At 39.7% G+C, this 26021-nt stretch overlaps 3 protein-coding genes across 5 annotated transcripts in view; 1 reads left to right on the top strand and 2 right to left on the bottom strand.

Annotated features, from left to right (window-relative positions):
• Positions 1 to 26021, bottom strand: part of LOC112160147 (neural cell adhesion molecule 2) — a 615672-nt gene that overhangs the window by 345812 nt on the left and 243839 nt on the right. For all 3 annotated transcript variants that reach the window (XM_024294538.2, XM_024294536.2, XM_024294537.2), the window contains exon 5: positions 18922 to 19059. In XM_024294538.2, coding sequence (XP_024150306.1) covers positions 18922 to 19059 — 138 coding nt within the window. The remainder of the gene's footprint in view (positions 1 to 18921; positions 19060 to 26021) is intronic.
• LOC112160152 (keratin, type I cytoskeletal 18) lies at positions 2169 to 4359 on the top strand. Its single transcript, XM_024294544.2, has 7 exons — positions 2169 to 2496; positions 2574 to 2656; positions 2721 to 2877; positions 2954 to 3115; positions 3203 to 3328; positions 3561 to 3777; positions 3999 to 4359. The coding sequence occupies exons 1-7, from the start codon at positions 2224 to 2226 to the stop codon at positions 4058 to 4060; spliced, it is 1080 nt and encodes a 359-aa protein (XP_024150312.1). The 5' UTR covers positions 2169 to 2223; the 3' UTR covers positions 4061 to 4359.
• On the bottom strand, positions 11865 to 17878 carry arpc2 (actin related protein 2/3 complex, subunit 2). Its single transcript, XM_024294549.1, has 10 exons — positions 17647 to 17878; positions 15544 to 15578; positions 15203 to 15315; positions 13888 to 13933; positions 13616 to 13802; positions 13348 to 13441; positions 12862 to 12988; positions 12691 to 12791; positions 12523 to 12623; positions 11865 to 12291 (listed from the first exon to the last, which is right to left on the bottom strand). Exons 1-10 carry the CDS (start codon positions 17718 to 17720, stop codon positions 12270 to 12272), a joined length of 900 nt encoding a protein of 299 aa, XP_024150317.1. The 5' UTR covers positions 17721 to 17878; the 3' UTR covers positions 11865 to 12269.

Below are 26021 nucleotides of genomic sequence, written 5' to 3'. Positions count from 1 at the left end.
AGACAGAGCAGAGACAGCTGTTAGGACACGTCGCCCACATGTTCATGTCATGACCTGCAGCCTCTCCTACCTCTCCTCCTCGTTCTTCAGAAGCTCCCGATAGGTGGCGATCTCCATGTCCAGAGCCAGCTTGAGGTTCAGAAGTTCTTGTTGTCTAACAACCTGCACGGCCAGATTCTCCTTCGCTGTCTTCAAATTCTGTGTCAGGTTCTTGATTTCACGTTGAGCGTCTTCTATGTTGCCTTCACCATTCTCTGCCAACTCAATCTTCAGATTATTTTCCTGTCAGGAAACACAGAGAAGTCATCAGGACTTTTACCGACCTATGGGGTGGGGATATAGAAGTTTGTTGTTTGTCCTTACTGTTGTTTGGAGAGCTGCCATTTCACTTCTGAGTTCGGTGATGCTATTGCTCAGATTTCTGATATCCCTCTTTATGTCCCATACCTCCTGCTCGCGCTGTTTAACAGTTTGGACTAAATCATTCATCTGAGGAGAGAAAACACAGTTTGAGTATAAATGTTTAATGTTTCACAATCTTCCTTTGCTCCTCACCCTCTTCAGGTTCCACTGTTCTGCTTTCTCTTTAGCCTGATCTGCTATTTTTGCATAATGCTCCTCCAGCAGCTGGATGATGGGCTCCAGGTCCAGAGAGCGTTTGTTGGAGTTAGGGATGATCTTGATCTCAATCTGGACCTGAGACTCCAGCTCCTTGATTTCCTGAAGGTCAAAGACACAGAACAGTTGTTTGGAGGAATGTTTTCATTCTCTAGAACGAAGAACTGAACCTGTCTTTACCTCATCATATTGAGCTCTGAGGAACTCCAGCTTTTTGCTCACAACAGTCTTTTCAACCGTCAAGCGAACCTTTTTCATCAGTTCAGCTTTTAAATTCTGTCGCAATAAATGAGTTCAAATATATTTGTTAAAACAGGTACAAAAATTTGCAAGATAATCTTTTTCTACCTTCTTGCTGGTGGTAATTCTTTCCTTTGTCTCAGTTGTTTTCTCTTTCTGTTCCTCGTACCTGCAAGCATTTCCACAGTAAGTGTGCTGGCAAACACTCGGAGCTTCAGAGCAGGAACTCTGCTGACCTCCGATTGATGGTATCCAGCTCCGCCTTGAGCTCAGCCAGCTCCCCCTCCAGCTTCACCTGGTCCTTGGCCAGAGTCTCCACCTGCTCTTCCAGGCCTTTATTTGCTTGAATCACAATCTCATTGACTTTCCTGGTGTGGTCCTGCCTCGACATGAGGATCTTCTGTTTTTCTTCCAGCTGTTTGTTCTTACACTCAAGTTCAATCACCTGGAACAAACACAAACAGCACAAGCGGGTCATTTTAGAAATATGGTGGTTTTCAACTTTTTTTGTCTTCTTCATAATCTCATGCTGTTAAACATTATTTTCTTTAAGCCTCACGGAAACCTGTTGTGGTTTGAAAGTTACCAACCTACTGAAGAAAGAAGTAAATCAACCCAAACATACCTGCTTTGAAAACACAAAACATGTCAATAAAAGCTTTAAAACTTTAAAACAAATGAATTCCTAATCATACGCAGTTTTTCTGCTTGTAAGTGAATTATAAAACCAAAAGGTTCTGATCTAGCGTAGTTGGGTACATGTTACCGTTTGTTTGCAGCTGTACGTTTCTGTACAAGTGCTGTATTATGAGGAATTTTTTCTAAACAACTGTTTGCCTATCAGTTTGATAATATGTTTTCCTCTCTCTGAAAGGACAGAATTTTAAAAAGACAGTAGTCTACACACCTGGTCAATGAAATTCAGGAACCCGTCGTTGCCTTCAATCATATCATTTGTGTCTCTTGTGATTTCGGTGACAGGTTCAGAAGGATCCATGATGTTGGACTTTGTGAAACAGCTGTGGTCCTCATGAACAGGTGAGGTCTGTCTGAACAGGTGAGTCTCAGAGCTGCGTGGTTTCTCCTGCAGAGCAGCTGCTTTTAAAAGGACAGAAGTGTCTATCTCCTCCCCACACCTGCGCTGAGGTCCAATCACAAAAGGACACCTGAGATGGAGACTTATGGGAGGGAGGCGAAAAACTGGAATTTCTTTTTCTAACCAGTTTTTTTCAGACTCTGGAGCCAACCAGGTCACTGGTGGGTGGATGTACATGCAAACACCTGCTATAAAAGCCTTCCCAGCATCCATCCGGTCTGTTTAAAAGGTCTGAGCTCCTGTCAGTGCGACACTCTCATCTTCAAGTCATGGAGAATCTGAACCCTGAAGATCTACACCACTTGGTTGAAGACTCATTTCTTGGGGGCTTCGACGACCTGGATGGTTTAGTTCCTCCCGCTAATAATAACGACGCTAACAGAAAGACCCTGATCCAGCTGAATGAACGTCTGGTAAAATACCTGGAGAATGTGAAATCTCTGAAAAAAGAAAACCAGAACCTACAGACAAAAATCAATGAGCTTGAGGGGAGGGATCACCATGGAGGTGACTGGTATCAAACCCAGATACTCCTGGAGAGGGTGGGTATTTTTTATTTTCTAAAGTGTATCTTTTTGCTTGGATTTATTTGAATCTGGTGTTCTGTTTTCTTCTTTAGATTGAAAATATCACAAAGGAGAATGCAGAGAAACTGCTGCAGATCAAAACTATCAAACTAGAAAAAGAAGAACTCAATAGAAAGTGAGAACATTGCAGAACTCTGGTCCACCCTTCGACATGGACCTGATCTGTCTTCCTTTTCCAGGCTGGAGGAGGAAACGAAAGGGGAAAAAAAGTTGGAGAAAGAGCTGAAGGATCTGGAGAAAAACACCAGACTGCAAAAACAACAACAAGAAAACTTGAATGAGGAAATTGAGCAGTTGAAGGAGAAGTTCCAACAACAGCAATGTAATCATCAGACTGTGAGTCTAAAAGCCAGCACTTCTGCAGCTTTCCTCTCTGCTCATCTGAGCTGAACTTCAACACTTTTTCTTACAGAATGTCAAGGAACTGTGTGAGAAGATCAAGGAGACGAAGGTGACAGTGGAGATCGACTCTGAGAAGTCCAACCTGGCTGAACTTGTCAGGAATATCCGGAAGAAATATGCTGAAATAGCAAACACAAACACAGATGAGATGAACAACTGGTACAAGAAAAAGGTATGATGATGCCATCAGGACTGTCTCTGACTACTCCACCTTCTCCTCCACCCTCCTGATACATCCATGTCATGTCCTTCTTTGTAGCTCGAGAGCATCCAAAACGAGGAGGCCCATAACCTGCTGGAACTGAAATCTGCTAAATCTAAGTGCATGCAACTGCTGAGGCAGAAGAAAATCTTGGAAATTGGGATTAATGCCCTTAACACCACGGTAAACTTATGAACACGATCGAGGAAATGAGTCAAGTTTCAACAATAAAACTAGAAGATTCAGGATTTTAGATGACAATCAAAAACAGAAAGCCTTGAGATCAACATTTCGACACACCTTACATTTCTTAAGAATACCTGGGGGCTTTTATCCATTCTTCTTGCTAGGCTGCTTCTCTTAATTTAACATAAAAGGAAATTATCTCATTTCTGATCTCCTGCTTTCTCTACAGATCAAAAGTCTGGAAAAGACTCAGGAGGAGACAAGACATCGAGTGTCTGGTTTCAAAGACGAAACGGATGACCTGAAGAAGATGCTTGAGGCCCTGATAAAGCAGATTAAAGAGCAGTACTTAAAGAACCTAAAGCTGTTTAATGTCACAGAGAGCCTAAAGGAGCAAATCGATAAATACCAAAGTCTGGTTGAATCCAACAAGGGGCCTGATTCAGGTGAGCAGACTGAAGGAAGGCACAAAGAAAACCTGTTCTTTGAGTCTGACAGTCACTGGGAGGTCTGAGCAACATGCAGCAATGACAGATGGACCTGTAGTTATCAGGGACACGTCAGAAAATGCAAACATCATGATATATTTGCAAAAACTGAGAACCCAGAAGGAGTTCTCACATGTTCCTGACTCACAAGTTTGATCTGTTTTTTTTTTTTTTTACAGACCAATCACCTTTAAAAACAACAAAACTCACCAGTGATGAAGAAGACAGCAATGATGAATAAGACACGGAGGGATGAAGAAGACATGGAGGGATGAAGAAGACATGGAGGGATGAAGAAGACATGGAGGGATGAAGAAGACATGGAGGGATGAAGAAGACATGGAGGGATGAAGAAGACATGGAGGGATTGAATAATTTCTCCTGAAACCAGCTTCCAGTGGTGGTTTGGGGAACTGCAGCTTGTGGTTTTGCCTTAAATTCATAAGGTGGAGGGATTTCATGTAACAGGACAATATGACAAAAAGATTAAATGTTTAACTAATCACATCTTTTCTCTCTGTCACTGACGACGATTGATTCTCATGTTGATAAAGAAATAAAGTCAGATTGTAGAGGAAGTTGAGATTCTGGTTTTGTTTGTTGACTCATCCCACAGAGGAGTGATTAGAAATCACAGAAACCTCATAAAACCACCAAGAACTGATCAATAAATGAAGAATCATTCACATAGTTATATTTAATGGTAAAAAGTATTAAAAAAAACACCATGAGCTTTCCATCAGGAAACCAATGATAATTATTGCTTATTTCAACACATTTTGTATTTCTTTTTTATTCTAAATCATCACCAGTCAATAGCATGAATCAAAAGTGAAGTAAAATCAGTGAAAGTAAACGATGTTGCATCTCAAGGGGCATTCCATAAATAAATAAATGAAATGAAATGAGAGTGAAGTAAAATCAGTGAAAGTATTTCTGAAAAGTCCTGCTGGATAAAGAATTTCAGTAATCAGAGGAATCTAGACCAACCTTCTGTTGGAATCTGAGGGCGTCAAGAGAACATTTGTTGAACTTGGTTTCAAAATTTCCGTCTGTGTGAGTGATTGTCAATAACCCCGCACGTTTTCACGTTACCCTCAGGCTCTCATTCAAAGAGATCCTCATGAACTGTCAACGTCTTTGAACATCATGAGTGAATGAATGAATGAATGGATGAAATGGTTTATTTCAAGGAATCAGGTAATAATACATGAATAACATATCACTTAATGAATCACAAGCAGATCACTTGAAAGGGAGTGGAAGGAAGCGAACTTATACAATCCCACCCCGACTCGACCATTTTCTCTACATGAATTATCAATATCCGGTTCAGGACTTAATATCAAATATTTATAGTCTACAACAGGAGTAGGGAACCCTGGTCCTCAAGAGCCACCTTCCTGCATGTTTTCCATCATACCTGCTCTGGCATGTTCTAATTGGCTGGACACACCTGAAGCAGGAAATCAGTCATGTAGGAACTCATGATAATTACCTGGTTCAGGTGTGTATATTGGAAAACATGCAGGAAGGTGGCTCTCGAGGACCAGGGTTCCCTACCCCTGGTCTACAATCATATATTAAAGTTATAAAGGATCATTAATATCAGTAATGTAATCAAATTTCAAAACATCCCCAGACAAGTCATTTATATTAATCAGTAACAATAATCTAAATATTCTCATTAAAAAAAGACAATTTGTTCAGATTGTATTCATCAAAGAATGATTATAATAATACATGAAGTAATACGTTGAAAACAAAAAAGATCAGGAATTTGAGCAGAATCAGTGATACATCACAGTTTAGGAACAAGTTTAAGGCCACGTAATCGTTCATCGTTGTTATGACTGAGAGACTGTGAAGGTCTCATTTCAAGGGAAATGTGCTCGAGTTCTGCAGCTCAGAATCGGGTCAGAGTCAGCGGTTTATGAGTTCACATTTCACACTTTGCTTGAATTAAGGGTTCAAACATGCGTAATCCCACAGTTCTCAAAATCTTTCATGGATTTTATTTCCAGAGGCTTTGTAACGTCCAGTGGTCCGAGTGGTTTCACAAAGATTCTGGATCCACGTGCTGTGGATCTGTTTCCTCGATCGTAGGATTCTCGCGTGCTTTGCTAGATCAGTGTGATATTTCTACAGGTGATCATTAAGATACACCGTAGACCCCTTCAGGTGTTTGCGCTGTTTCATCAGAGCTATCTTGTGCTTTCGATTCACAAACCTGATCAGGATCGCTGGTTTATCCGTATTCTTTCTCCGAGGAAGCGGATGACAGACCTCAACAGTGTTTAGGTCCAAGGAAATCCCTTTAGACGCAAGAAATTCTCCGACTTGATTCTCCACGGTCAGGTTTGCTCCCATCACAGCTCCATTAGCATCCATGCTAACCTTGGTAGCACCAGGCCGCACCCGGGGTTGTAGTTGAAGTCCGTGAGAATCACAGAATCACATTATTCATCCGTACTTGTTGATCCATGTCATGCATCCTCCTCTCCAGGAGATCTTGGCGATTATCTCGTTGTTCGTTACGTGCCTAAGAGTTGAGGAGAGCTGGAGACATATGTCTGCTGCTTTAATGGTCAAAAAAATCACGTAGTTACATTTAATGGTAAAAAGTATTTAAAAAAAAACACCATGAGCTTTCCATCAGGAAACCAATGATTCATTGCTTATTGCAATACATTTTTTATTTCTTTTTTTGTTCTAAAACATCATCAGTCAATAGCATGAATCAAAAGTAAACAGTATAGTAAAGTATAATGTTTATACTAAACATATAAACATCAATATTTTTATAACTGATCTCATTAATATTAACTGGGACAGATTCCAGCTTATACCTAATGCTGAGGATGCATGGAATTATTTTATTCAGAAGTCATCTCCATTATTAATAAGCATGCCCCTCTTACAATTATTGGTGTAAAAGGCAGGCATCAGCCCTGGGTTCATTCTGATTCGCTCCATCTTCATAGAAAGAGAGATCATGCCTGGAAAAAAATATAATTCTACTAAAGACCCAGTCGATTGGGAAACATATAAGTTATTTAGAAATCACTGTAAAACACAAACAAGGAATGCAAAAAGTTATTATTTTAAAGAGGGCTTTGCTCATAATTTGAATAACCCCAAAAAATTTTGGGATCATTTTGATCGTATCCTCAATAAATCTAAGCAAAAAAATATTAATCGCATTGTCGTGAATAATGAAACCTTTTCTGATTCGTCCATAATCTCGGACTTATTCAATCACCATTTTACCTATCAGTAGTAGTGTTCATTCTCATTACGTGACTGGAGCCCTTCAAAACCAACAGCTCTCTGGTCCCCCTTTCTCTTCCTCTAACATTTTTCCAACTGATGTTTATCATGCTTTGATGGATCTGAAAACAAACTGTAGTCCTGGTCCTGATGGTCTAGACTCCAAATTTCTCAAAATTGCTGCTCATGTTTTAATGTTTCCTTTAGCTGATTTATTTAATTTGTCACTAAATACAGCTACATCTCCATTCATCTGGAAGACAGCTAGAGTCACTCCTCTGCTTAAAGGAGGTGATTCTGCTGATTTACATAATTACCGCTTGATTTCTGATATCTGTGCTGTAGCTAAGATATTTGAAAAGATTATCTACCATCAGATTAATGGTTACCTAAATGCATCCAATATATTGTCTCCTGTGCAGTCTGGATTCCGCTCTGGCTTTTCTACCACCACTGTCCTTCTTAAATTTACAAATGATGTGTTCTCCTCGTTTGATCACAATCACTATGTTGGCTCCATATTTTTGGACTTATCTAAAGCCTTCGATCTTGTGGATCATTATTTGCTTTTAGATAAATTGTACACATTAGGTTTTGATTCTAATGCAATTCTTTGGTTTAGTTCATATCTGCATAATAGATCCCAGTATGTTCTTCTTAATGGTATTCAGTCGGATAAATGCGTTCTGGAAAAAGGTGAACCACAAGGGTCCACTCTTGGTCCCCTTTTGTTTACTATTCTTATTAATGATCTTCCAAATGTCATCTCCAATTGCTCTGTAAACATCTATGATACTGTTATTCACAGCTCTGATTCAGATTTTTCTGTTGTTGAAAAACAATTACAGTTAGATTTTAATTCAATACAACTGTGGCTTCATGAGAATAAACTAAGTTTAAACATGAAAAATCTTGTTCTCTGCTTTTTGGTACACCTCATAAACTGCAAGATGCACCTCCTCTGCAAATTCTATTCAGCGATGGGTCAATAATCTACAACGTTGACTCTATTAAGTATCTTGGTCTTTGGTTGGACCCAAATTTAAGGTTTAAACTCCACGTTAATAATATTCAATCTATTCAATCTTACATCCACTATTTCGCTCTTCTAATTGTTTTACTTTTGACGCCAGGAATAGAATTATAACCCAACTTGTTCTACCTATTATTGATTATGGAGATACTGTCTATCAAAACCCCATCAGTCATATCTCAAACCTCTGAATACTCTTTTCCATACACTATGTCGATTCATCCTTAAATGTCCTTATCAACCTCATCACTGTGTTCTATTTGACAAACTCAACTGGCTGCACCCTTTTAAGAGACGTGAACTTCCCTGGACTCAACTCATTTTTAAACTTATTCACTTTCATGGCCCACAATATCTTAAACAATATTTGAATCCAGTTTCTTCTCTCTATTAGCTTAGAAGTTCTGACTGTCTCACCTTGTCAGTCCCACGAGTCCGTACAGAGGCTGGAAGGAGGTCCTTTCTTTGTAAAGCTCCTTCTGATTGGAATAAATTGCCGGTATATCTAAGATCTATGACTTCTTTTGGTTTGTTTAAATCATTTTTATTTGCATATTTACAAACTCCTTGTCAGTGTTTCTAGTCCTTGTTTGTGATGTATTGTTGGCATGTACATGAACTTGTACAACTTTATGTTGGATCTGGTGTCTAATTCTTTTATTGGGAGAAGGGAGGAGAGCTTTGTGTACATGCAAGTTTGTCTTGTCTTTTTCTTTGTCTTTTCATTTTGTTTTGTGTTTTGTTTTTTTGTAGTGTTTTGTGTTTGGACGCCCTCGAAAACGAGGTGTTGCATCTCAAGGGGCATTCCATAAATAAATAAATGAAATGAAATGAAAGTGAAGTTAAATCAGTGAAAGTATTTCTGAAAAGTCCTGCTGGCTAAAGAATTTCAGTAATCAGAGAAGAATCTAGACCAACCTTCTGTTGGAATCTGAGGGCGTCAAGAGAACATTTGTTGAACTTGGTTTCAAAAATTCATTGTGTGTGAGTGATTGTCAATAACCCCGCACGTTTTCACGTTACCCTCAGGCTCTCATTCAAAGAGATCCTCATGAACTGTCAACGTCTTTGAACTTCAGTCTCCGTCATTCTTAAAGCCTTAGTCACAAGAACAAAAATGGAAGTTGATCTGTTCTGGTCTGTGGGGGTCATAGAGGGGGGCATCTTACAGATCACCACAAACTCATACGTCCACATCACGGGACGTCCCGAAAGCGACCACTATCATGTGTGTGGTGAATGTATCACGAAGTATTCGTAAGGATAATGGAAGTTACACGTACTCGTACATACAGGTGATGCTGTCTGACGATGTCCTGATGCATCACTCTCGACCAGGGCTGGACAACCCTGGTCCTTAAGAACCCCGACCCCTCACAAACCACACTCTGATTGTCCTATGACCTTGATAGTTCCTGCAGGTTCGACCATTTCCCCCCACAGACAGCCGATATCCACCCACAAAGGCTGCTGGGACCAAGGTCCAGTTGACAAATGTTAACCCTTTAACACCTGAGACGTTGCCAGTGATGTTTAAACACAAAATCTTTAACGTACGGTAACTTTTCAACGTTTACACAATAATTCCAGTAGATTCTCAAGGAGAAAAGCGGCTTTTCTCCTTGAGAATCTACTGGAATTATTGTGTTAACGGTTGAAAAGTTACAGTAAGTCAGAGAACATAAACACTGGAGCTCCGGTGCTAAAGGGTTAAGATGTGATTGACCCATAGCTACCATCATACTCTTCGAGTCATCGTCACATTACTACTAAAGTCCTATCACGCCTGTGAGATTGATTTGACAGAATTCCAGTAACTTTGGAAGAGTTTGGCTCACACTGTGATGCAGGACTGTTAAAAAACCTCACTTGTATCCATAAATCACCTTTCCACCTGTAGGTTCAGTGTCAGACATGTGAACATGGTTTCCAGTTCTTCTTCAAAAGCTGTGATGTCACACTGTCTGATGCCCTGAAGGTCAAAGGTCAGGTCTGTAATGTGACTGAATTACTTCACCACTCCAGAACTGCAACAAGACTAGATTTTCTTGTACTATTTAGAATGGATGTTAATGTAATTTGGACACATATTTACGCAGGAGCTCTGGGTTTGATTCCAGGGTTGTCCACTGATCTCCACCCAGATTGGGTCCTTAGACCCTTGATGCTGCTGCCTAACTGGGTCCCTGTGCCCCTCAAGTACAGGGTTGTGTCAGGAAGGGCATCCGGCGTAAAAACTCTGCCAAATCACTGATGTGAAACCGTGGGTGCTGTTACGCTGTGGGGACCCCGAAAGGGATAAGCTGAAAGTGAACTACATTTAAACACCAAGTATGACATCAGCGATTTGTGAGTAAAAATGTAATAAATATGAACATTTTATAGACTATTGATGAATCCACTGTGTTCTGATTCATGTGATCAAATCATCTAAATGCAATGCATTGTGGTCTATATTCACCATTCTAGTTTTGTGTTATTTTTGCAAAGACATCTGGGAAATTTCCTACTTGATTTTGGACCTGTAGATGTACCTTGTAGATCACATGAGGGGCTTTGAAAAATCCTGTACTTCATCAGTATTAAAAGGAAGGAAACGGTCTGAAAGGAGAACAAAAGACGGTGACAGCTGCAGCATCAGACCAGCTGCTGTGTTTAAAACTAACCCAGTTCATTCTGTTTCTCTCTGATTATCATGACAAAAGTTGAAATTTCAAAAACATACATGAAATTCTTGAGTGGAAACTTCAACAAATGTCTTTCACTCCCAGAAACAAAATGTTAACCATTTAATTGTGGGAATGTTCAGTCAGCATTCACACTATGATCCTGCTGCTCCTTTCTGTACATCTTTCAGCACGAAAAAACTCAATCACACTTTCAGATGTTTCAACAATCTGGAATCAAAACGTTCAGCTTGTTCAGAACATTACTGCTTGTATTTTTGGTATTCATAGATTTAGAGTTTTGAAATGTTGAGCAAAATATGCCCCATAGGAAATAAATAAGAAATTCCTTAAACATTTTAAAAATTAAAAAGCTTTTAAATTTATTCATGGGCAGTTTTCATCTTTTATACTAATTTTACCAAATAATTTAGAAACATACTGTTTTTGGTCAATTTGTTATCTACTGGGGATATTTAGTATAATTTAGAGTTTAACTTCTATTTTAGTAACAAGTTAATGTTTTTTTTTTACTAATTTAATTTACTGATGAATTTTAGGCAATTTGGAGATTAGCTAGTATTTAAGCAACAAGCTAGCCTTTTCTGGATAGTTTGGAGTTGAGCTTATGTTTAAGCAACACACTACATATTTTTGCTAAATTGACATGTATTAGGGATTTTTAAGTAATTTCACATTATATTTTTCAAAAATTGAGATAAACTTTAGCCGTCTTTCAGTTCTTTAATTCAATTTCCAGTCTTTTAGTAAATGTAACATAGCTTTTGCATTTTCAGCAAATCCCTTCAGTACTTAAATTGAGTCACAATTTTCAGCAAAAGCTTCAGCATCTCCAGCAACTACTTTCAGCAAAAAACATTCACACTAGCATTATCACAGGCAATGCAATTTTTCTAGTTAAACATTGAGTTAGAAAATATTAGATTGACTATAAAAGAGTTAGTTAAACCAACAGGATACATGTTTGATTGTGGAGTTTCTCTAGTGAGTACGGAACTCAGGGTGAATTTAACCCCCCCAGCAGAACCTGTGGGACCAAAGGATTAGAGAGGAGCCAGCGTTTTGTTCAGATTTATTTTGGACCAACAGTTCAGACGACATGAAAGCACAGAGAGGAAACGGGGCTGAAATCATCCGACACATGGACACCGAGTGCTCAGGGCTGAAGGGCGAGCCAGTACCAAATGGAGGAGAATATCGTATCAAAAATGTCATTCGTTTTGTTCATATATATATATATATATATATTTATAATCTATTTATGACTAATAATTCTCTTTAGCTAAGCAAAGCAAAAAAAATGCCCTTTTTTCCATTTTTGTTGAGCCTTTTTCCATGTGGCGTTAACATGATGGAGCTTCAAACAGAGGAGGGAATGGAGGCTGCTGGGAGGAAACGTTTGGAGGAGTCCTGGAGTCCGACGGCACCTTGAGCTTCACTGCCAAATATTTGGGCCGGCGTTAACGGGAAAAGGTTTTCCCACTGGAACACAGATCAACAGCAAACCATTTTATAAGATCTCGGAGAACAGGCTACAACTGTTTTAGTTCTAATACAATTCTAATGAAACTAGAAATGTTTGATCAGAAATTGAAACAAAGTCTAGCTGATAGAAATCTACATTTCCTAGAAGTGACGGAGTCTGTTGTCTCCAGATTGAACATTTCCATTCCTTTCTGTTCTTCGTGTTCCAGCAGAACCGCATCAACTCACGTTATGGTTTTCATCTCCTTCTTCTCTGCGTCGGGTCGAGCCCGGTTCAGCACCTTCAGGAAATCGGAGGTTTTGGCCCTCATGCGGGTGTGAATGTAGGCCTGAAGAGAGAGGACAGGTGAGCCCACAGGCGAGCCCCATGCCTCCACATCAAACAGGAGATCTCACCTTGGAGCACTTTATGTGGTAGTGCAGGTAGTCCCTGAAGGTGTGGATGAGGTTGATGGTGTTGTCTCTGGCGTTGGCGTTGGTGTGGCGAGGGAACAGCACTGCAGCAAACAGCGTCGTGAGTCAAATGTGACGAGAGGTCAAACGGGTCAAAGCGCCGCCCGGACTCACCAAAGGTGATGTATCCAATGTTGTCCCCGACGGCAGCGTCCGTGTCCTTCAGCTCCAGAGGAGGCTCCCTGTGGCTGAAGAGCACCTGGGGGGCCGTGTGGCTGGCTCTCCGGCCCTCCTTGAACTCCTGCAACCATAACCACAAACTTCCATTTAAAAATGGCCTTTTTTGGTTCTTTGAAGTGAGTCTAAAAGGCTAGCTAAAGCAGAATCAAAGATTGATGCCAACACGTCAAGGAGCTAAAGGGACAAACTTTAACCTGTTATTTGAATTTACTGTTTATTGACAGTGAGATAAAGACACCTGAAACTTTCAGCCCTAACTAGTAATCAATCACTCCAATATAAAGCATCTTCCTAGAAAAGTTATTCACATAAATCCAACTTCTTTCTGACTGCTAAAGTGCTGCTATGGTCCAAACATGTTCTCCCAAAAGGCTGAGAGACTTCAAAGACTTTCTGTGATCTGGCCCCGCCCCCTCTCACCTGCATGAAGACCTTCCCGATAATGACATCGTCGTCGTCTTTGAACACGGTGCTGAACACCACGGTCACTCGGTCTTTTTTGGCTTCTACATACCTGAAGCACCGATCAAAAACTTGTCAAAACAAGAACTCGTTCAGCAAACCCAACTGCATTTTAGGACAAAATCTGAACATTTTCTTCAATCATCTTCTAAACATGAACTAACACCACAGAGCAGTGGTGGAAACATTTTAGGAAGCAGAAACGGTGACGCTCCTGCAGACGTACATGGACTCGTCGTCTCGGTAGTGCACCACAGCCCTCTTCTCGCCGTCTTTGCCCTCTTCCTGGAACTTGAAGTACTTCTCGAACACAGAGGCGAAGCAGTTCCTCTTCAGCATCCCTGCCTGGTGGACCACGTCCTCTTTGTTGGCAGGTAGAGCTTCCAGGTCGTAGAGCAGAGACACGTTGTAGCCTATAGGGAGGCGGCGTTAGTGCCAACAGTTTAGACTGGCGTTAAAAGGTGAGTGAAGATAGAAGGAGGCCACGTAGGAACTCACCGGCTTCTGTTGAAACCAGGAAGTTCCCATACACCCTCTTGAGGAGCTGAAATCAAGGAGAAGGCGGGTCAAGTCATCGGGAGTATCACATCACAGTGAGCAAACATCAAAGAGAGAGGAGGGTCCAGCTCAGAGAGGAGGGAACCAAAGATTCAAACCAGAAACCTTTTTCACGTGACGTCAGACAAAAAGCTATCGTTTCGGACATTTCATTTATCGTTAATATGATCACCACATATATTTCAAGCTCATTATTCTGGATAAATACTCCACTAAGAGTCTGCATGCCATGAACGATCATGACATCACCGGAAAGTGCAGGAGAATACAGCAACAACAAGGAGGAGACTAACAAGAGCTGCTCAGTCAAGCTAGCGGGACATTCAATAACTCTTTAAAACACTTTCATTGTCTCTATATTAGTTTGTCTTAACACCAACAACAGTCTACAAATGCATTTCAACAGTAAAAGTTCTGGTTTTTAGTCTGTGCTGCCGACAGACGGCTACACAGTAGCAGCTAAATGCTAAGTGCTAGCTCCGTGATTTAACCACGAAGGACCCGAGCTGTTCTTTGAAATGCCAAGAAATAAATGGCAGAAATTTGATATAAGATAAGAAGAAATAAGCTGGGGTTGTACGAAAAACAGGCATCAATAAACTCCTTTAAAGGTCAAATATTGGAATTGTAAAGTAGTTTCAAAAAAGCACAGACAGGACTTCAAAGGGTTAAGCCATTTCTAAAGACATGTATGGTCACGTCCATGTTGATGAGCGGCGAGAAGACTTCTGCTTTCTTAGCACAGATGAAATGACTGAAAGTCAATCAAAAGTTTTTTACTAATTAGAGGATAAAGATCTGATTAAAGGATGTGTGACTGAGGAACTGAGCCTCTGCAAATGTCTGTTCTTTCATTCAGCACTTCAGTGTGGAAACGCTGAAATGTTGGACGGTGGGCAAGCCGGCAGCAGAGCACGCACACAGTTCCTAGCAGACACTTCCTGTGCCGACGTGACTCACTTCCTGTTTCAGCTCCAAGCATGAGCTTGCCTTCTTCCTTACATGGCAGCAGAGCTGCTGCAGTGAACAAATGCAGAACTTCTCTGCTGGTCGTTTGGATTTCATGAGCAGAAACAAAGTAAATTCATTTAATAAGATTTAAGGAGAATACTTTACATAAAGTTTGCTTAATGTGGGGATTTGACTCCTGATGGAAGAGGTCTTCATAAATAGTATCTTCAGATGTTTTCATTCACAGATACAAACATTCCTCTGAAAAATCTGTTATGCTTATTTCTAGATTTTCCTCATGTACCTCGTCAGCTCCGTGCTCCTGCAGCTCCTTGTAGAACTTCAGGGAGATGCTGACCATCACTTTGGTCTTATCCCCATTGGGGTTGGAGATGTGGTACAAGACCCCATCAAAATCTGCAGGAGTGAAGAGAAAAGTTAGTTTATCTGAGCTGGGTTGGAAGGGTTTCTTCTCTATTCAAAAACACTAAAGAAACAAAGTTCTCATGCATGACTGCAGACACATGAGTCACATCAACCAGCAGAACCAGAAAAGGATACAAATACATTTCAGACCTGTAAAGGATTCACCACTGACGATACAGAAACTTTCTCTAAATAGGAAACAGGAAGTAGAAAGTTTACCTGCAAAAGTCACATCAACAGCTTCTGGTTTGGTTCTGAAACATAAAGAACACGGAGAACAAGATGATGAGATTTCTGAAGAAAGAAAAAAAGATTAGGCTGAGGAAAAATCTGCAGTAAAGATAATCCAGCTGGTTGTGTAGATCCAGATTATTTTAAGAAGCAAAATAAAGAATTACTTCTATCATTTCCTTTAAAAAGAATCAAAGAATATGTTTATATGAAATAGACAAATACAAAAACAAAGTTATTATAAACATAAAACCCCAATATAGTTTTGGAAGTAATTCAAAAGTGTTTTTACTTAAAATTTTAGAAATAAAAAGGTGATTTGTTCTAATTTTTTGTGGTTTTTTGTGCTTTTATGTATTTAAGAGTAGTGCTGTCACACAAAAAATTATTTTAATAGTCAACTAATCACAGATTATTTTTTCCGATTAGTCGACTAATCGGGTCATGGGCAAACTGGATGTAAAGCACACATCTTAACCATCATTATCTTTAAAATAACTAAAAACTAGATATATAGCATTACCTGTGATAATACTAGTGTGAATGCTGTAAGCTGAATTTGGCTTTTGAAGATGCTGAAACTGATAGCTAAAAACCCTGAAGCTGATGATCTGATAAAATATATGCCAAATAAGCCTAAAAAACTGAAAAAGCCCAAATGAGCCAAAACAGCTAGCTCAGCTAAACTCCAACAAAGCCTAAAAAATAACCTTAATAAATGCCAAAATACTCCATAAATCTAGCAGAATGCTATTATAACTTTCAACTTTACTACACTCTGACTCCGAGTAATATAAAGAAACAACTAATCGACTATTAAATTAGTCGTAGACTATTTTATTAGTCGATCAATCATAAGAGCCCTATTTGAGAGTAAACAGTGACGTTGAGCACAAAGCAGTGAAGTTCACAGGTGACCAGGTCGGTCACGTTGTGGGTGTGGTCAACTTTGTGTCTTGTTCCGTTATTCAAGATATATATATATATATATATATTTGATAATATTTTTGGGTTTTCAAGATGATGATCCGTGTTTCAAGATAAGTTGTTAAAGGATTAAATTCTTTTTACATATATCATTTAGATGAGAAAATTTTTGTCAAGTTATTTTTTAGGACGACAACAGATGTAGTTCTGAAGCCAGAAGATAAAGACACACTTTAAGAAACAATATTAAGGAGAGTTTGTTTTAACAACAACGATTACTTGCAAAGACTATTTATGAAGAGTTACTGAGAATTTGATCATATATGTCTGAGGTGTTTTGATGTTCTTTCAGAACAGTCCCGTCTGCCTCTGCAACTTCACGTCAACAATAAACATCAAAGCTCAGAACAACATTGAATCACCGCAAATAAAAATGAACAGATCCCACTGGACAACATTTAATACTTTCCAAACGGTTTGCTCTGTAAACTGGGTTTCACAGTGTAAAACAAAAATCACATATTTTCTGAAAGTACTAAAACACTGAGCTAAAAGTGTAACCACAGGGAGGCCAAAACCCGAATGCCTCAGATGGAGATCCTGCAGGGACATGTTCATGTTAGGATGCTGCAGACAGAAGCAGCAGAAGCAGGAATGCGGAAGTACAGCAGCAGATTAAAAACGCATGGAAATCCTAAAATAGATAGATTTGTTTGCCCGGGGGGCGGTATAAATCTAAGAAAAGCGCTTATATTAAAATGATATAATTATAATGAATTGGAGCAAAAGAAAAAAAAAGATAATTTAGCAATTATGACGCCGGCTTCTACAGTTTCATTTGTAAAAGTAGGGCCAGGAGCGGAAGGTTACACGTTACTATTTTTATAGTAAAGTACCAGAATGGGGGTGGGGGTTGAAATGGGGGATTACATTTTCCAGTGATGCACGCCCAGCGCAGTCACACCCCAGCTGGAGGCAAAGCAGCCAATAAGGAAGTAGCTAGCTACGTTAGCATGTCATGAAAAACAGATTAGAGAGCATAAAAGCCCGTTGTATCAGCGGCGGCGTCGTTTATGTTACAGACTATAACGAAAAGCCGAGATTTTTAGGAGGGAAAGCGGAAGCTAGCCAGCGAAGCTAGCCAGGTGTAACAAAGATTCTCACCCGTTTGATGCGCCGTCAAACTTTAGCGTCAGCGTCTCTTCTATGATGCGGTTGTTGATTTCTAACAGGATCATTGCTGCTCACGCCGGTGACGACAAGGACGAGGGGAAAGAAAATCAGCTATTTGGTCGAATTTTGAGTCAAATCCTGCAGTTTTCCCCCTCCTTTCACAAACGACACCGTCCGAGCTACTTCCGCCCGCAGCTTCCGCGAACAGAATCATCAGGACCCCGTTGGATTTAGGTGGCCAAAATATTGCCTGTGGGAGTTTTTGCTGCTACTTCAGCTGAAAACGACATAAAAAATTAATGTTTATGTGCTAAACAATGAATGTAAGACAATGCCGTTTGCACATCTATGGTTGGGAGTAACTCGTTAAAAACTATTGGATAATTTGTTTCCCCTGTAGCCAATTATTACAAGGAACTTTTTGTAGTAATCTAGTAATAAGTCTGACTTTAAAGGGGCCCATCATGAAAATTCTACTTTTTGAGGTTTTAAATGCATTTTAGTGTTCATCCCTCACTATAAAGAACCCCAAAGTGGTACATTGACCAGTTCATGCATTTAAGAGTAATCCTCTAAATACCTGCACTGTCTGCAGCAGCCCCTCCATACCCATGAAAACGAGCGGGTGGAAACGTGCTGATGTAAGATCGATGCCAACAGCTCCTCCAGAAGGAGCCTGTGCTGTAAGCTCCGCCCCCAGACTACAAAAAGAACACACCCATCTTCTCTGTGGAGCTGTGGCAGGACAGAATACCTTCTTGTACCAGAAACTGCTCTTTGATCTCTGATCCATCTTTTGAGGTGGTCTCGGTTCGTTTCCAATCGAACTGAACTTCGGTTCACTCTGAGGTTCCTCAGTCTGAATACTAAACGAACCGAGAGTGGAACAACTGAACCAAAACGGCCACCGCACCCCAGCCAGCAAGGCCAAGTGGGCCCCACATGGTTCAAAAGTGGGCAGAGAATGTGGGCCCCAATTGGGTTTGTCCTCAGTTTCCGTGGTGGCCCCAGCTGTGTTTGCCCACACTGGCTTCACTGCCTAGGGACTGGAGGCCTGGACAGCGACCCTGGTAGCTCTGCTGACTCCTGGGCAGCAGCACTTGCTTGCTTTGCCGGACCCTGGGCAGTGGAACTCGCTACGCTGTCCACCACAGCCGGGGCCACCACGGAAACTGAGGACAAACCCAATTGGGGCCCACTTGGCCTTGCTGGATCTGGAGAAAACACCAACATATCTGGACCGTCAGGCAGAAAGTAAAAACCCACCGTTGACCACCACGGCGATGTCCACGAAGTCGATCTCGCCGCGGGCCTCCACGCTGGCTTCACAGCGGTACACGCCCTCGTCAGCCTTGGTCACCTGATGGATCTGCAGGTTGTTGTTCGGCAAAACCTGAAACCTGCCTGCAAAACACAGATGAGGGAAAGAGGAAAACGTCAGGACAATGGAGGGAAGCTTCACGTGACAGAACCGGATCGCCGAGTCCAGATCAACGATTCACTGATCAGATTCTGAGCATTTCATTTATAGGTAGATGACAGGATGACGTAATCTGGTATTCTATGGCATGGAGACATGACGTCTAATGATTCATCACAAGACTTGAGTGTTTCCATTCATGCTCAGTATATGTTTTAGATACAATTGTTGACTACAGTAGATTTAAAACAAATAGTTTTTCTAATTCAGTAAACTGAACCGCAGTTTCATTTTTTTCATCCCCAAAAACCCTTGATACTTTTATGAATGAGAAAATTCAACCCTTAGCTTTGAAGATTTATTTATGTCCTGTGACAGTAGCACATTTGAATTATTCAGTTTATTTTCCTAAAATCCAACATTATTCTGCAGTTTTAGAACAATATTTACATTTCCTGACGTGTATTTTTACTATAATCTAGTATATTTAAATCACTCATCTGTTACACATTTTGTACTTGTGTTAAGAGTAATCGAGTACACTACCTCAGTATCTCGGGGTTCACCTGTGATGGTCTCGAAATAAAGAAAATAAATGCAATATTTTGTATTTTAGAGTGATAATTCAACACATTCTCATCCTCACGTCGTCACATATTGACGTTTAGTCCGCATAACTTTTGAACGTTTTGGGTGTCCTCAACTCGTCGTGCTGTCTGTTGGTAACATCGAGGGTCCGCAACCCTCGGGACGCGGTACCGGACGCACACTGGTCTTCAGGACGGGTCCAGAACTGGTATCCTGATAGAGTTGTACATACATTTATCAAATATTTGATTTGGTTTTAACTTCTCCGTCTTTAATCTTCTTTCTTGGCGTGGTGTTATTGTAGTTCGGTATCAAGAACCTGGAGTGGAGCCCCAGCTGAAGGCTGTGAGGAGCTGATATAACACAGATACTTGAAGAAACCGGCGTCACAAACAGGATGATAGAGAATCTGACATTAGTGAGAGTGAAATCTGGCCCGTAGCTGTCATTTCCCCCTGTACCCTTCAGAACTACAGATCTAAATGAAACCAGGGAACGCCTCCAACAGAATAAAAAGAGGAGGACCGGACAGAGAACTTCAGAGAGCAGAAAAGACGGTCTCTGTCCATTTCTTCAAGTGTTTTGAACTCGTCTCTATGGCGTTAAACTTCTTCCATAGTCCCCATATATCAAACTCCACGTCTGCGATTGTCGTTCTCCACGCACTCAAGGAACATTCCACGGGCGCAGGAGAGTCTCCTCTACTCCTGCAGCTCGTGAAACCTCTTCTCCATTCACGTGGGAGTGTCTGTACGCTCCTGTGACCTCCCCTGATCGCCTGTGAGAGTATTCTTTTGCTCCTAAAACTAGCTCCGCCCCCTCGTGGAGGACTGTGCGCCCGTTTGAAACTCAACATAGAAGGAAAAAAAAAAAACCTGGAAATACCTGCTTATCATTCGTTTTTCAAATTAAAACTAAAAATGGAAAAAAGGACTGCTTTGTTCATTTATCAACTTTTAAACTTCTCAAATTATAAATTATACAAATCATTTTTGATGTTCCCATTTTTAAAACAATCAAAAATGAAGAAAACTCAAACTTTTAAACTCATTTTCTAAGAGTTCCTCTTTTTGTAAGTTCCTTGTGGGGAACTTATGGCAGAAAATGAAGTTCATAAATCTGTCTCTTTCTAGCAGTAGCAGAGAAATGTTTTAGGTTGTTTAAACCAAACATACTCTGACCCGGTACTGGTTCCTGTCCGGTTTGTGCATGGTACCTTATCTGGTACTGGTTTGGGTCCGATACAGCATCTTGTACCCCATCTGGTACTGTGTCCGATGCCAAGTTAAGGTACCAGTACCGGGTTTAGGTACTCTGCATCCCGGTAGTGGACCGGTTCTGGTTCGCTACTCGGAGGTTGGGGACCCGTGATTTACTGGGAACAGCTAGCACGTCAAAAAAGTTGGGAACACCAGTTTATCGCGGGAGTCGTGTTGGATAAAATAACCCACCGTAGATGAAATCTTCAACATAGGATGTAACAGATGTTTTCAGGCTGTAATACTCCTCTCTACACACTTCCTACACTTTTCTCAGACAGACTTAAACATTTTTACACTTTTCTCTCTTCTTTAAACTCTCGAAGTTCAAACCTTTCTAGCAATTTAAGTCCAGTTTTAGAGACTGAAACCAAAGATCTGAACGTGTTTGGAAACTGAACATAATTTATGGCGGAGATACAGAGACAGGACATAGATCTACAGCCAATCAGGACACAGAGAGCACACATAACCGGGCAAAAGGGGAACTATGAGTAAGATACTCGCTACAACGCTAGAATACAGACACACTGTGACTATAGTCCCTCTCAGGTTGAGCCCTGCATCACATCTTGGTCCTCCAAAGGCGTCTTAAAGTTACAGGGAGGTGATTAAAGTCAATCTCTGCTCGCACGTTTCAGAACTGGAGGTTTGAATTTCAATTAGCGAACGTGAAGGATTCCAGGATTCAGAGTGACTCGAGTCTAATCAGTGCACAGCCACGCGTTTGTTCTGAAAGGACCGAGAGGAAGCTGTGCAGAGGAGCTGTAAATCAAGGAGGAGGGCCGATAAAACGAGCCTTATGCAGCCGCCTGGTGCAGGGACATGGACTCTCTCTCCTCTAGTGCTTCCCTGTCTTTTCTCTGCAAATTAAGTCGACTATCCTCCTGATATTTAATACCATTAAGGCTGAAAAGAGTGAGATTACCAGAGAGAGCTCCATAAATGGTATAAAACACCCTTTGCACAGAGGGAATGGAAGGTGATTGACAATAAAAGTGGAATTCTTGTTGAGAGGATTTGATGCCGAGTATAAAAACGGCCATTTGTTGGGTGTGTTTTTCTCTTTTCCTGAGAGGATGGTTTGTCTTCTCGTCTCGGGGGAGGCAGCGCTTTCCAATGTCACCATCCAGCCGCTCTATAATCCATCCTCTCGATGGCTTGTTAGCGTGCTTTCTGTCCAAATTAGGTGCCTCCTCCAGAGCTGATGGGGTTTCTATTCATAGATTTTTGTCTTATTGTGAATCCTAACAAAAGCAGGGAAAATGCTTCCTGAAGAACGGTAATTCTGGCTCATGACAAAGAGCAGCACTGGAGCGTCCGTCCTCCAATAAACCAGAACTCTGAGATACTCTGAGATCTTTTCTGCTTTTAACTCCGACTATGTTTGTAAAACCATGAAATAATCAGCACTAAATACAAGTTGTGAGTTGATATCTGTTACGTAAAATATCGTAATCTAACGTAATGTACAGTAACGTATCGTAAAGTAATGTAACGCAGTAACATAGGGTAAAGTAACGTAATGTCAAGTAACGTAATCTAACGTTACATAATCTAATGTAACGTAAAGTAATGTAACATAAAGTAACCCAAGGTAATGTAACGTAGTAACATCAAGTAACATAGCGTTAAGTAATGTAAAGTAACATAACACAAAGTAATATAAACTAAAGTAACGTACAGTAAGTAATGTACAGTAATGTAACGTAACACAAAGTAACGTAAAGTAATGCTACGTAAAGTAACATAATCTAACGTAACGTAAAGTAATGTAAAGCAACATAACATAATAAAAAGTAGCGTAAAGAAAGGCAACGTACAGTAGTGTAACACAAAGTAACGTAAAGTAATGCTACGTAAAGTAACATAATCTAACGTAACGTAAAGTCATGTAACGTAACACAAAGTAACATAAAGTAATGCTACATAAAGTAACATAATCTAACATAACGTAAAGTAATGTAAAGTAACATAACAAAAAGTAGTGTAAAGAAAGGTAACGTACAGTAATGTAACACACAGTAACGTAAAGTAATGTAAAGCAACATAACATAATAAAAAGTAGTGTAAAGAAAGGTAACGTACAGTAATGTAACACACAGTAACGTAACACACAGTAACGTAAAGTAATGTAAAGCAACATAACATAATAAAAAGTAGCGTAAAGAAAGGCAACGTACAGTAATGTAACACAAAGTAACGTAAAGTAATGCTACGTAAAGTAACATAATCTAACGTAACGTAAAGTCATGTAACGTAACACAAAGTAACATAAAGTAATGCTACGTAAAGTAACATAATCTAACATAACGTAAAGTAATGTAAAGTAACATAACAAAAAGTAGTGTAAAGAAAGGTAACGTACAGTAATGTAACACACAGTAACGTAAAGTAATGTAAAGCAACATAACATAATAAAAAGTAGTGTAAAGAAAGGCAACGCACAGTAATGTAACACAAAGTAACGTAAAGTAATGCTACGTAAAGTAACATAATCTAACGTAACGTAAAGTAATGTAAAGTAACATAACAAAAATTATTGTAAAGAAAGGTAACGTACAGTAATGTAACACACAGTAACGAAGCGTAAAGTAACATAAAGTAATTTAACGTACAGTAACATAGTGTAAAGTAATAACTTACGGTAACTGATATCTTTTCTCCCATTATACATGAGAATGTTGTAAAGAATCCTAAAGGTTCCTCCTAACACGGGTTACTCTCTTATTTTAGTCGGGATCTCTTGAAAAACTCCTTTCAATGCTGGTTCAGTAAGATTTGAAAGTCCTGAGTTCCATTAGTTATATCACATCTACATGTGTGAAATTTGTTGAGCCATCTGCTGGGGGAGTGGTGAGCTGCAGACACATCCGCGCCTGGGAACCATTTTGTAGATTAACCTGTCAAGTAGGGAGGGTTTGTGTCCCATTTTTAGAGTCCTTGCTAAGACTCGACCATGAATTTAAACCTACGACCTCCCAGTCTCAGGGTGGACACGCTACCGCAAACAATATTTAGAGCCAAATTAGAAACCAAAAAATAGCAGAACAGTAAAGGAAAGTGGGAACTTCAAACTACTGAAAGCTCAAATGAAACATTTAACACCAGAGCTTTACCTCCAGCGTTGACATTATGTGAACTACTGTAACTCTTCAACCAATCATACAATTAACATCATTCCAACTGATTCTGAAGTGGAGAAAAGCAGCTTTGTGCTTTTCAGTAGTGAGGTTCTTAGAAAATCAATCTACATCTGAAGGATGCTGAAAATGAAAACAATCGCTTTTAGCGGTTCTACAACACTTAACATTGTGCTACACTTTACTAACATTTACTGACCTAAAGTAACACAAAGGAAAGTAGGGAAAACGGTCATCATGCTACACTTTAACACTTTCCTAACATAAAGTACTATAACATAAAGTAGTGAAGTGCATTTTTGCACAATTATCAAACACTTTACTAACACTTTAACTAACATAGAGAAGAGAAATCCCAGCTTTGTGTTGTTATTCAACACTTCCCATTACACTTTCAAAAGACTTCATGTAAGACACGAGGAAAAGGGCCTTTGAACTATTATGCAACACCTTACCAACGCTGTACTAACACTTTACTAACGTAGAGTCAGGTAGTGTAAAGCAGAGAAACATAGTTTTAAGCAACTTAAAGCTATATTTATCTGCTTTACATTACCTGACTTGCTATACTACTAGCACTTTACACTTTACTCACGTAAAGCAACATGAGGTACAGCGACTTGATGTAGCGTTAAGTAACGTAAAGTTCAGTGAAGTAGACTAATGTAATATAAAGTACTGGAGCTTTAAGAAGAGAAAAGAGGCTTTGTGATGTTGTGCAACACGGTGCTAACACTTTACTAGCGCGTAGTAAGGCAGTGTAAAGTAACCTAAAGCAGGTAACATCTGCTTTCCGTCATCATGCAACACCACTAACACATTACCCTTTACTGACGTTAAGTAACAAAGCATAAAATAACGTAACTTATTGGAAAGCCATGAAATGTGCAATAAAGTAAAGTGGAGAAAGGTTTTTTTAAGACTATATTGAACACTACTAACTATGTATCCTTTAATGTAAATTAACATCGCAAAATGTAAAGTAATGTAACATAGAGAGATGTAAAACAAAGCAGAGAAAAGTAGCTTTGAGCGGTTATGCAACACTAATAACACGTACAGAACGTTAAGTACCGTATTGTAAAGTAACGCTAATAATTGTAAAATAACACAACATAAAGTAACGTAATGTAAAGTAACATAACGTAAAATGATGTAACGTAAAGTAACGTTATGCAAAGTATCATAACATAAAGTAACATAAAGTTATGTAACATAAAGTAACATTACGTAAAGTAACATTACGTAAAGTAACATAACACTTAGTACAGTAACGTAATGTAAAGTAATATTACGTAAAGTAACATTACGTAAAGTAACGTAACACTTAGTACAGCAACGTAACATAAAGTAACGTAATGTAAAGTAATATTACGTAAAGTAACATTATGTAAAGTAAAGTAACACTTATTACAGTAACGTAACATAAAGTAACGTAATGTAAAATAACGTAACATAATACAAAGTAACGTTACGTAGGATTATGTAGTGCATAGTAATGTAATGTAATGTAATGTAACTTAAAATAGTGTATAGTAACGTAATTTACAGTAATGTAAAAGTAACGCAACGTAAAGTATTGCAATGTAAAGTAACACAATGTAAATAATGTAACATAATGTAATGTAGCGTAACGTAAAGCAAATCAATGTGAGATAAGTGAGGGATAATACCCGACGAAGTGTGCGTTATGAGAAATTAACGCACGACACGGAGGCCTAAACCGTCCGACGTGAAGTGCGTTAATTTCCCATAATGCACTCTTCGGAGGGTATTATCCAGCTTATATAAATAAGCTTAAATAAATAAACATTTAATCAATATTTAGTACTTTATTCTTGTTATTTCTTTGGTTTAGTTCATTTTTCCACAAAAAGCGGACTATTTGATCCGTGATGCGGTTTGTTGTCACGGTGACATGGAACACGGCATGAAGCCTGAAGCCGTTACAGACCT

Source organism: Oryzias melastigma, linkage group LG2 (genome assembly GCF_002922805.2).
Source record: "Oryzias melastigma strain HK-1 linkage group LG2, ASM292280v2, whole genome shotgun sequence".
NCBI lineage: Eukaryota > Metazoa > Chordata > Actinopteri > Beloniformes > Adrianichthyidae > Oryzias > Oryzias melastigma.
Note: the sequence above shows the minus strand (reverse complement) of the source record. Positions and strands in the feature narration are given on the sequence as shown.

Excerpts from the sequence above, each read along its gene's own strand:
- LOC112160152 (XM_024294544.2), top strand. The coding sequence starts at position 2,224 with ATGGAGAATCTGAACCCTGAAGATCTACACCACTTGGTTGAAGACTCA. Across the intron at positions 2,497-2,573 it reads CCCAGATACTCCTGGAGAGG|ATTGAAAATATCACAAAGGA; the intron begins GTGGGTATTTTT and ends TTTCTTCTTTAG. Across the intron at positions 2,657-2,720 it reads AAAGAAGAACTCAATAGAAA|GCTGGAGGAGGAAACGAAAG; the intron begins GTGAGAACATTG and ends TTCCTTTTCCAG.
- arpc2 (XM_024294549.1), bottom strand. The coding sequence starts at position 17,720 with ATGATCCTGTTAGAAATCAACAACCGCATCATAGAAGAGACGCTGACG. Across the intron at positions 12,792-12,861 it reads CATTGGATACATCACCTTTG|TGCTGTTCCCTCGCCACACC; the intron begins GTGAGTCCGGGC and ends TGTTTGCTGCAG. Across the intron at positions 12,292-12,522 it reads AAGGAGATGAAAACCATAAC|TGGGAAAACCTTTTCCCGTT; the intron begins GTGAGTTGATGC and ends TCTGTGTTCCAG.